This window comes from Triticum urartu, chromosome 2A, assembly GCF_056163025.1.
Source record: "Triticum urartu cultivar PI428250 chromosome 2A, HENAU_Tu73, whole genome shotgun sequence".
Classification (NCBI taxonomy): Eukaryota; Viridiplantae; Streptophyta; class Magnoliopsida; order Poales; family Poaceae; genus Triticum; species Triticum urartu.
In genome coordinates this window covers 767,126,488-767,138,625 of record NC_141874.1, presented here as the reverse complement: position 1 = coordinate 767,138,625, position 12,138 = coordinate 767,126,488, and the positions used below count along the sequence as shown (strand labels likewise).

The window sequence follows — 12,138 nt, the reverse complement described above, 5'->3', positions numbered from 1 at the left end:
CCTCGACACACGCATCAGGCCCGCCTGGCACGTCAGAAGTGGATGGCAGGGCCCGCCAAGTGTAGACCCACGGGGTTGGCGCGTAGCGCACGAGCGACCGGTCCTCGACCGGAGATTGGTGTGCCGAGCCCGCGGGGTCAGCCGCTGCAGTGCGGGGCTGCGTGGGAGAGGCGGGTTGGGCGGCTGATGCAGCGCGATCCTCCTGGCACGGGGAGGATCCCGAGGGTGATTCGGGCAGGTTTGTCGCGGTCGGGCACGTCGATCCCGAGGGAGATCGCGCCAGATCCCCCGTGATAGCATCAGCACCAAGGGCAACAGTGTTTGGAGAACAAAACATACTGTTTTCTGCACCATTTGAGTTGTAATTTTTTTCTGCACCAAACTCAGGTAGAGGGTCAGGAGCATTAGCCAAGATATGATCATCACAATTATCATTACCCACACGAAGATTGGATGGTAGTAGAAGGATCTCTTTGCGAAGAAGAGCGCCGGCGTTGGGATGAAGTTTTTGAAAGGAAATTGTGTCTCATCAAACACAACATCACGTGATATGTATACACGACCATTCGCAACATCAAGGCATTTAACACATTTATGTTGGGCACTATACCCAAGGAAGACACATTGTTTGGAGCGAAACATGAGCTTACGCTTGCTATAGGGGCGAAGTTTGGGCCAACATGCACAACCAAAGACACGCAAAGTGGTGTAGTCAGGTGTCACATGCAAAAGCCGTTCAGGAGTTTCATTGGATATAACGCGACTAGGCCACATGTTAATAAGATGAACTGCAGTAAGAAAGGCTTCATCCCAAAATTTAAGTGGCATGGAAGCTGAAGCTAGGAGGGCTAAACCTACTTCAACAATGTGACAATGTTTATGTTCTGCAGAACCATTCTGTTGATGAGCATGAGGACATGAGACATGGTGAGATATACCAATCTTTTGAAAAAAATAATTGAGTTTTTCATATTCACCACCCCAGTCTGATTGCATGGCAAGGATTTTGCTATCGAATTTATGTTCAACAGGAGCTTCAAAGTTGTGAAAAACTTGGAACACATCAGAACGTTTTTTAAGGAGATAGATCCATGTATACTTGCTATAATCATCAACAAAGCTCACATAGTAAGTATGTCTACCAACAGAGGTGGGTGCTGGACCCCAAACATCAGAGAAGATAAGTTGCAACGGTTTGGTTGACATACTAGTTGAAACAAGATATGGAAACTGATGACTTTTTGCTTTCTGACATGAATCACAAATAGTTTCTGAGTTTCTCTCACCAACAACTAAGAGTTTATTTCTACTAAGAATTTGATAAACTGTAGCAAATGATGGATGACCTAAATGATTATGGCACCGTTCAGCTGAAAGCTTGACGGCACCAAGCACTTGTTTATTGGACTGGCAGTACCGGGGAAGCAATGCATATAGCCCTTGCACACACACACTCCTATGAAGGATTCTCCTCGTGGCCTGATCCTTGATCAAAAAAAACAGGTGAAATTCTAGAAAAACATTATTGTCAAGAGCAATGCGATGGACAGATAACAAGGTTTTGGATGCATCCGGAACATGCAAGATATCTTTGATTTCAAGATTTTTGTGTGGTGTTTTGATAATTGCTTGACCAATATGACTAATGTCCATACCTGCACCGTTTGCGGCGGTGTACACTTGATCTTGGCCATGATACTTCTCATGCATTGTCATCTTCTCTAGTTCGCCAGTAATGTGATTTGTGGCACCCGTGTCCATGTACCAATTGGTGTCAACACCATATGACACGTCGGCTGCAGCTGCAACTTTTTTCTTTTGGGAAGTATCATCGGCATAACGCCAATCACAATCTTTAGCAATGTGATTTGTTTTTTTTTTCAAATTTGACATTTACCCTCGTAGTCCTCATAGCCTTGGAAGTTACGCCCCCTGTTGTTGCTGTTGGGGGGACGCCGAGGGTTGTTGTTGCCATTGTGAAGGCCCTGGTGATAGTAGCTGCCGCCACCACCATGATAGCCCCCACCGCCGCCACTGCCTTGGTTGTTCTGGTAGTAGCCGGCGTTACCACCATAGCCACCGTTGTGGCCACCGCGGCCGCCCCCACCGTAGCCACCAGAACCGCCGTAGCCACCAGAACCACGGGATCCTCCCCCGTTGCCCTTCTGGTTGGGATAGTTGCCCTTGTTACCTCCTTGCCGGCCGCGAGAGACGACGTTCTCCGACGATTTGAAGGCGCCACTGCCGTTCCCATGGAACATCTCGACCCTCTGGTCGAAGTTGGCCACCATGGAGAAGAGTATATCGACGGTGACCGGCTCCGTGCGCACGTCCAGCGCAGAGACAATCGGCTGGTACTCCACGTCCAGCCCTGCGATGATGAAGGATATGAGCTCGGGCTCTCCGATGGGTTTGCCCGCCGCTGCGAGTTCATCGGAGAGCGAACGCATGTGACCGAAGTATGCAGAGGCGGATTGAGACCCCTATTGTGCATTGGTGAGTGCAGCTCGGATATTGTTGGTGCGGGACAAGGAGACGGCAGAGAACATGTTTGCTAGGGCGCTCCAGATCGCATGTGATTTCTCAAGAGATGCAACCTGGACAAGAACCTCCTTGGACAGATTCCTAAGAAGATATGCTACGATTTGTTGATCCTGGATCAACCAGGGGGGCATAGGCAGGGTTCGTGACAACCTGATCCTTGCCATCGGCGGTCTTGGTGATGATGGTTTTGGAGGGTTCTTCGGTGGTTTGGTCGAGGTAGCCGTATAGACCGGCTCCCATGATTTGTGATCTAGCTTGAGCACGCCATAGGATGTAGTTGGTATGCGTAAGGGGTTCGGATGTATTGTTGTTGAGACCGGATGAGGTGGTTGAGGAAGAAGATATGGCGGATGAAGGAATTGGTGAAGGCGCTAGATGTGATGGAAGGGATTAGGCTCTGTATAACATGTAGAAAATATGGGTAAGCGTCTCAATCTCCATACATGGAGATCCGCAGGTATATATTGATATGTCGAGGTGTTACAGGAGGTGGCAGCGTCAAGGCTAACCACATGAGATATTACAGGAGGTGGCAGCGTCAAGGCTAACCACATGAGAGGATAGAGATAAGTTAAACAGAATATCTATCCTAACAAGCCCAACGTGAGAGACCAGATAGCCTCGGCTGGCCCAAGTGTCCTCTGAATATAACTCAATGTTTAACACAAAACACATAACATGCATACAGATACATCATGTCTTACAGATACAAAGCGACACTGATAGGTGGACAACTTGGACCCTTAACAAACTTGGATATGGTGGGAAACCTTCTCCGGGACAAAAACCCTACCATATTCAAATCCTAGTCCTAATATTTAATCTTGCCAAACCTCCTGTAACCCATACTTCACATGCCACCGGTACTGTTTACCGCACATGACAGACTGTCTGTCGTTTCATAAGTTACAACAAGTTTAAACAATATTGCAAACTGCAAACTGATACTTAGCAACTCAAATATGTACTGCAGATGGAATTATTAATAGAATAGAACTGCTAAAAGTGAGAAGCAGCTACAGAGAGATAGATATTGACGCCAAGATGAGACTGGCATATCTTGTTGTCCTCGGGTCTTCCAACTTCCAAGTAATGCAACTATGGATTCCAGTGCATCCAGACCTAGAAAAATACAATGTGTTCATGGTCAGTAAAGTAAAGTTTCGACTTCACACATGCAACAAGGCAAGACTTGTAAATCTACAGGTTAGAAAGTTCTCTCAAAGTGTTACCTGTATGGAATTACTTTAAACAACGCACTTTTCTTTTAGGAAATGTTAACATATTAAGTAACTGAAGTTTGTCATCGTGCCTCCAATGCTTCCATTGGAACCAGTCCCTGTTGAAGAACAAAATAGGGTCAGTAAAGAATGGCAAAATAATAGATGATTATTATAAATGTTACTGCATAATAATACATGTAAGTTTTATCAACAAGTAAATCCAGTGCACTTTAATTATGATCATTTAAGTTGCATTGTTACTGCATAATACATGAGTTATCACTGGTATATAAAAGCTGGTCAGGAAACAAGTGTTAATTAGCACGTTCCTAAAAAAACAGTTATTAACACAAATACCTTTGGAGCAATTTTCTATTAATCTGCTCAGCTTCCTTTAAGTTTGGGCACTCGGATATCAACACCTTTTTTATTTTTGCCACTGCCTTTGCTCCACCAATTGAAACTAGGCATGGACAATCCGAAATCACCATTTCCTCAAGTGATGCAAGATTAATGTGCCAAATGTCGCCTGGAATGGATATTATGTCGTTGCATCCACCCATGTTGAGTGAGACGAGGGACGTGAGGTTCTGCAGGCAGCTCGGAATATATGGAGAAATATCCCCACAACGTTGTAAGATGAGACTTTGGAGAGATAATGGCAACGCCAACCCCTTTTGCCAGTTGAGGCTTGGGCAATGGAGAACCACCATATGTTTCAGATAAGGAAAACTCCCAAACCTTTGCCCTGGCAAGGATAGTAACTTACGACAGTCTTTGATGTTAATTTCCTCAATAGCATGTAGATGTCCCGGTGTTAGGACGTCATCAAGGGTTGCCAATTCACAACAGTGTATAACTGTTAGGACTTTAAGGGACGAGAATGATGTAATGCTACCTCCAATAGATGTAAGAGATTTGCAACTAATGATTAACTCCCGCAGAGATGAAAGACTCCACATTTGTAGTTGGATGGAGGTGATAGAGTCACAGTCTAAATGAAAGTAGGTGAGGGAATTGCAATCAATATTGCAAAATAAACCAGAACCATGTAGGCTGAGCTTCTCAAGGGACGGGGAAACCAATCTTTGGAGGTGGATCTTTGGACAATGGCGCACGTCCAGCTCTTCAAGGAAATGAAAATCTCCAATTTTTTCAGTTGGTAATGATGCTAACATCTTGCATCTCTCAATTCTTATTTTCTTGATGGCTGGTACATAATCTGGACGTAGAAAATGGTCAAGGTTTGATATATTTCCGCACTCTTCAAAGATTACGTCTGTCAGGAACTTGAAATAACCAATTGCAGGTATCTCATTTACATTTATGCTCTGTGACATAAAGGCAGGTGATATCCACTCTAGTTGAAAACAGCCTACAAAAGTAAGTGAATTTAAGCTTGGCAACTTTTGTGGCCGAAACCAACTTGGGAGCGAGACACCGGCATAACCCTCAAGGAACAGAGACTTGAGACAGATAGGAGGTTCCAGAACTTCAAGAATTTCTATCTCATTGTTCTGGATATAATACCCCGAGTAGCCTATGGCATCATGCTCCCGCATACTCAGTTTTAACCCGTTAAGATATTTCTTATTCTTCAGTTCCACTTCTGCAGCTTGATCCTTACTTAGCAAGTGAGCATTCATAATCCCCAAGTTCCCACGAAATTGGTGCAGATTCTTCATTAACCTAAGTTTTCCCCACTCGTCGAATGGACCAACATACATATGCTTGTATCCATCATAAGATGTTAATCCACTTGATTCAAATTTATGTAAACTGATCAACTTACCAAAATCATCAGGCAAGCTTTCTAGCCAACATTTCTTGGCATATAAAATCTGCAGATGATAAAGCCAACAAAAAGTTGAAGGTATCCTCTTGAAAGGACAAGCTCTAGAGATTTCAAAGTATCGAAGATGCTTCCAGTTCCCAATACTATCTGGTAACTCATTTGTGAAGGCACAAGAAATCACACGCATACGCAAGAGCTTAGTACACCATTGGCCCATTACAATGCCTGTTTTTTTCCTGAATTTCTTCTTGCAAATTAGGGTACGCAGCTTCGTGTACTTGCATAGCCTCAACAAGCTGAATTCATCAAAGTCGCTGGTAGGGAGTACATATAAATGACGAACATTCTGGGGAACTTTATCAAGGTCACTCTCATTTCTTAAGATGCAGCAGTCATGCTCTGAAACCATTTGTGCCATGTCATGTAGCAAGTCATGGATTACATATTTGTTACTAACTTCTTGAAAGAAGGACCGTGCTACAAGGTCTTCAAAATACTGACAGCCAATATCTTGAATTGTAACACCACCTTGAGGATCTACAAAGCCTTCTGCTGCCCAAATTTCAGCTAAATATGCCTTCTCAAATTTGTAATCTTTGGGGTACACAGCACAGAATGCAAAGCATTGCTTCAAATAGAATGGTAAATACATGTAGCTCAACCGAAGGGCGGGTAAAATATCAGTCTCCACTTGTTTCAACTCCCACAATTCACTCTCAAGTATATTATTCCAATGTGATGCTTGAAGGTCCATGCTTAACATGCCGCCTAGTGTTTTGGCAGCTAAAGGAGAACCCTTTAGTTTAGGAAGTATACTTCTACCAATGCACTCTAACCCGGGGTCATTTCTAGAACCCTCGGATCCAAATGCGCACAATTTGAAGAAATTCCAAAAGACATCGTCCTTCAGACCTTCAACAATGATGGGCTCCATTGTGCGCACCCCCTCAGTAACATTTGAACATCTAGTGGTGACCAACATCATACTTCCTTCTTTAACACTTCTAAAAGGTGCAGAAAACCTCTTCCAACACTGCCCATTTTCCCTCAAGGCATCACCCCACATGTCATCAAGGACTATCAATAACCTTTTCTTGTTCACACGGTTAGAAAGAGCACGTTGAAGAGAATCCAAATTATCAGTTGTTTCGTCCTTTCCAGGACATGATTGTATGACCTCTTTAGTTAATCTCTTTACATCAAAGTCATCTGAGACACAAATCCAAATTATCAGGTCAAAATGAGACTTCACCCGTTGATGGCTACAGATATGTTGGGCCAAAGTAGTCTTTCCAACACCACCCATTCCAGTAATTGGCAAAACAGGAAGGCTCAATATGTTTAATTCATTACTAATATGGTTGCTCGTTGATGCATTGATTGAACTAGCTCTCTTGCGTTTTGAATTTGTAGGTACATTGAGAAATCCCAATAGCTGCTTTAGTTCCTTGTCACGACCAAATATTTTTGTTTCATCTGGCAAAGATGTGGTCTCCGGCCTGACTAATTTGTCAAAGCGTTGTGCAACTCCACAAAGCCCCATATTCTCTAGCTGACCTGAAAGATGGCCCAACCTCGATTGGACATCATTAACTTTGTCGAAGCTGCCTTTGATGACGGTATGAAAGAAGTCAATGAAAGGAGATTGGCTTGCATTGCCCTCCACTTGCACCTTCTTCTCGTACCATGTGAACTCATCAAGAAGGTCCTCAGCCTCATACACAGCATCCTTGAGATTAGGAAGGAGCTTGGCGACACCGTGTTCATGGCTTCTCCACTCTGCTTTATTAATGAGATCGTACATTGCGGGAAGAGTATCCCTCATTCGTTGTAGGCCACTCTCCAGCTGCAAGACATGATCTTGGAGACTTTGCTCCTGTGAGCCATTCCATCGGGAGTACAGAGATGAGATGGCAGATTTGGCCCATTGAAAGAAAGTGACACATTCATTGATGGCACTAACGATCCCAATGGCAGATAGGCTCATTGTGGAAAGCCCGTCCTGTGAGCAATCAGTGGACACAATTAGCATCGTGGAAGAAATTTTTGTTGTCAGAGTATATAACAAGCCGTCTACTGTTATAATTATTTTCTCTAGATATGTTTCCACCAAAAATTCCCATGAAGTTGTAAAGTTTCAGTGGATACGTTAGAGAAATGCCATGAAGTGGATATATAGTTATAAAGTTTCAATGTGTCTTTGCAATTGTTAACAATAACAAAGAAACTATATTTCCACTAGAAATCATGTTACGTGAAATACACAGATATATTAAAAAAAATGAAATTATTCACATGCGGAGATAAAGAAGATCCTGGGGAGGACCATGCACAATAGAAGTGAACATGTAGAATATGATGCAGTTGAAACATGAGGATTGGGAGCATTGTGAATTTAGCAGACTCTATAGAGGCAGTTCAGGGAAACTACCAAATTATCTTCTCCTTGCTCTACTTCTCTCTTCCTCAGCTTGCCGAAATTTCCATCGATTTCTCTTCTTCGGAAAATGGTCTGCCCGAAGCTAAAATAGATTGGTTGATTCTATTTTTAACAACACACCAGAAAAAACAATGAGCAGAAGAAGAAATGAAGCCGCACTCAGAAGAAAGCAAAAGGTTGAAGCTCACCTGTATCGGCGCGGCTAGCCGTCGACGAGAGGGTTGCTGTCAAATGAGCATCAGCACCAGGAGGAGGAGGACGAGTGTGAAATGTGAGGGAGGGGAGCCTAATGACAATGTTTTGGAAAGTCTCAACCCTCACAGCTTGCGGGCGGAAGTAGCAACCATGCTTTAATTTGTCACGGCCGGCCTCACACAGCTTTCTTTGTCCGCCTGCGGCAACACCGAGGAGAGCCGCTCCTTGTTGCGTATCTTATACATATATGGCGATCTCCAAATCAGACAATGTCGCGAAAGCGACTTGAATGCAGAGCAACCTCAATAACGACATCCTCAATGTCATGAATATATTACGTACGTGCGATGAAAACAATAACGAGAAAAATATATAGCTTGGTAAGATATATACAAAAAAGATAAGTGTTATTTCCCACGCTCCCAACTTCTCCCTCTCAACAGCAAATCACAATTCCTTGAGAACATGTGCAGCTTTCCATAGCCTCCAGCCGCCATAGCAATTATTCACCATGGCGACCATACAAGTCAAATACTGTTCCCATGATGCAGCTCGAGATGCAGAACAGTTAACTATTTGCAAACCAAACACTTCTTTCTAGTTACTGAGACCTAGAAAGTGCAGTAAGAGTGATGGCCTGCTGGTAAAATTAAGAAGCAGAGGAGCAAAAACACCAAGCTTGATTCCTTTGAATGATCAAGGGGGTCAAATTGTTGCTTACAAGGGAATCAATCAACTCTTGTGACAGAGCCCTCCAGACTGAAATAGTTAATCTGAAACTGCGTTGAAAACAGAGCCCTGCAAAACTGCTGCATTAAACTAGCTAATATTTCCTTGATTCTGAAACTTGAAACAATCGCAAGGCAAAACAAACACAAAAGAGCAGTCTGAACCCTGCAACCCAATTTTTATTCCTCAGGCTCTCAACCCATTCCAAGGTCCGGCAGCGCATGCATAAACACTACTTTAGCTTGCTCTGCTGCACACTGCAATTCCTTTCGAAATAATCAATCAATAAACCACAGGTGCGATATGTCTTACAGATGCACTCTGAGTGCTCTGCTGGTGAAGAAAAGCAGAGGATGCTGCTCCAGCAGCAACAGAAATGGGCCTGGTACTGTAATGACAGCTTGCTTAACAATGCATACCAAATACCATAACAGAAATGGGCCTGGTACCCTCTCAACACCCTACCCCTCAGACCCTCAAAAAAAAAAGATCTAGCTTGATCATCAACAGGCAGGCAGATGCAGAGTTGGTTTATGATGCATGCTACGTATAACTTTGTTGAAGTTTGAAACAATCACAAGACAAAACAAACACCAAATTAATACCATGTCTGAACCTTGCAAACTAAATTGTTTTCATACTTCTGAAACCCCGGTCTTAAAAAAAATGTCACCCAAGCATCAGCAGCAATATCATCCGCAGCACCTAGGCAGGGGATGGTGTCGATGCCAGGGAGCGTGCGCTGCTCACTGGTGACCCGGTTGACAATATGCAGCCGGGCCTCGTCGGGCGTCGGCGGCGGTAACGAACCAGCTGCCAGAGGAGGAGGAGCCCAGGACGACGTGGTCGGGCCCCCGGGCGCACACGGCCGCAGCGTGGCCTTGGGAGTGGGAGAAGAACGTGAAAGTCAATTTAACAGTCTGGACCTGCTGCAGATAATTAGTTACTAATAAGGGTTGCAATCATCATAGCTTAAAATTAAGCCTGAACCCTGCAACACTGATTAGACTGTTCCTCAGAAAACCTAAAGGGTCCACCTAAAGAGCAGATGCGATCTGAAGGGGCGAAAAGAAGAAGCTGAAAATCAAACTGTTCCTTGTGTTCTGAAGCCTTTTACTGAAAATCAAACTGAACCGTTCCTTAATTTAGAATCCTGTTACTACTAGTACTTCAGCCACCCTAGCTATGAAATCAGACACCATATCAATCATGGGATGCAAAGCGTGAACCACGCTGGTGGCGGCTTGTTCCGGTGCGGCCCAAGGCCCTCGACCTTCTCCTCCCTGCCGTCCTTGAGGCTGAACACCCCGGCGCCACGGGGGTAGTAGAGCGACAGATCGTCGGCGGTGTAGTAGACGCAGCCGGCCCTAAGCTCAGGGTGCTCCCTCGTCGACACCCACAGGGAACCGTTCACCCCAACGAACAGCGCGGTGTCGCCGATGTCGTCCACCTCCTTCCATTGTTTGGCACCGGCGTCAAGGATTTGCACCTTGAATGTCACCCAATGCGTGACCTTATCAGACTGCTTGAGCACTACCATCAGCCGATTGTCCGGCGGTGTCACCAGGTACTTGCTGTGGTCACACCAGGGCTGCTCTGGCGCTACCACAACACTGGTGAACACGGCGGTACCATCGGCGCCCTGCTCCCACGCCTCCAACTCGCCGGAGTAAGTGATCGAGTAGAACCTGCCCTCATGGTGGACAGCGTCCTCGATGCTGTCGCGCGAAGGCGGCCTCGGCCACCTGGCACACTTGGTCCCCGCCTTGGTGATGCCATGGCGCGAGGGCACTAGCTTCCACACACGGCCCTCCGCCGTGGCGAAGGCCACAGCGCCGTACCGTAGATCGGTGATGAGCATGGCGATGGCGGCGGAGTCGGAGAGGACGACCTTGCGGTAGAAGTAGCGGCGCATCGAGCCGGCGGTCATCGCTGCAAATCCGTCAGGGTACGGCGGGGGCCCCCTGATGAACCGCTTCTCCTCGAACGAGAAGACGGAACCACGTTCGGCGTCGACGCAGGGAATGGTCTCGATGGCCGGGAGCGCGCACTGCTCGCCGGTGACCGGGTTGACGAGGCGCAGCCGGGCGAAGGCATCGGCGGTGACGAGCCACCCACGGGAGAATGAGGATCCCAGGACGAGGTGGTCAGGCCCTGGGGCGCGCACGACGGCAGAGCGGCGGTGCGCCAGCGAGAAGACTCTGGCCGTTTCTGGGGTGTCGCCGGGCAGGACGAGGCACGGCGCCTCCGGCATGCGGAAGGCGGCCGCAAAGGCGAGGCGGTCGAGGAGGCCGAGGCGGTCTCGGATGTTGGCTAGCATGTCCGGCGGGAGGCCGGCGGCGGCGGCCTCTGCTCGATCTCGCGGCATTGGATTGGGCATGGATGGAGCAGTTGGGGACTACTCGAGAGAAGATGGGTGGTCTGCGTGGTCCGATTGGAGATCAACGGTTCACAAATTGACTTATGCCCTAATAAGTTGGGGGAAATCCTTTTTTTTTTACATCAAGTTGGAAAGAATTCCTTGTATAACATCATTTTAAATTGTATTTCCTTATTTGACACTGAAATCTTTTTACTTCCCTATCTAACACTAACACTAAGTTTAAAATTTTGTCTTTTGTGATTTGTGACACTTCCGGCACTTCTGTTACTCTCTACGTTAAATTATTGTATGTTTTTTCAGGTGGATAAAATCGCCCATGTCTGTATGACTATACCGTACCAAAAAAACATTAATAGGGAAAAGCTTATACACAGACGCTTACTAGCAGTGCGGGTTTATATCCCTCGCTACTGCTACTTACTAGTAGCGCGGGGTTTTAACCCTCGCTACTACTAAGTTGATAGCAGTAGCACTGGTTTTTAACCCTCGATACTACTAAGCGGTCTCTACCGTGCCCCGCGGGACATGCCATAGTAGTAGCGTGGGTTTCTAACCCTCGCTACTACTAAGTTGATAGCAGTAGCGCTGGTTTTTACCCCTCGCTACTAGTAAGCGGTCTCTACCGTGCCCCTGGGCCATGCCATAGTAGTAAGTTTTTACCCCTCGCTACTACTAAGAGATCTCAACCGTGCCCCTCCGGGACATGCCATAGTAGTAGCGAGGGGTAAAAACCCTCGCTACTACTAAAGGTCCCTTTTTGAAACTCTACCCCCCCCCCCCCCCGGATCGCCTTTTCGGTTTTGTAAAAGGCAAAAGAAAATGATAAAAA

General features: G+C 46.0%; 2 protein-coding genes across 2 annotated transcripts; both read right to left on the bottom strand.

The window, feature by feature from the left end:
* Nucleotides 1–3,642: 3,642 nt before the first annotated feature.
* LOC125526942 (putative disease resistance protein RGA1) lies at nucleotides 3,643–7,549 on the bottom strand. The gene is made up of 5 exons (XM_087542606.1): nucleotides 6,024–7,549; nucleotides 5,659–5,725; nucleotides 4,125–5,608; nucleotides 3,805–3,883; nucleotides 3,643–3,666 (listed from the first exon to the last, which is right to left on the bottom strand). Exons 1-5 carry the CDS (start codon nucleotides 7,547–7,549, stop codon nucleotides 3,643–3,645), a joined length of 3,180 nt encoding a protein of 1,059 aa, XP_087398732.1.
* A 1,975-nt stretch (nucleotides 7,550–9,524) lies between these two features.
* LOC147988105 (uncharacterized) lies at nucleotides 9,525–11,297 on the bottom strand. Its single transcript, XM_087540520.1, has one exon. The coding sequence runs from the start codon at nucleotides 11,292–11,294 to the stop codon at nucleotides 10,134–10,136; it is 1,161 nt and encodes a 386-aa protein (XP_087396646.1). The 5' UTR covers nucleotides 11,295–11,297; the 3' UTR covers nucleotides 9,525–10,133.
* Between the last annotated feature and the right edge of the window lie 841 nt (nucleotides 11,298–12,138).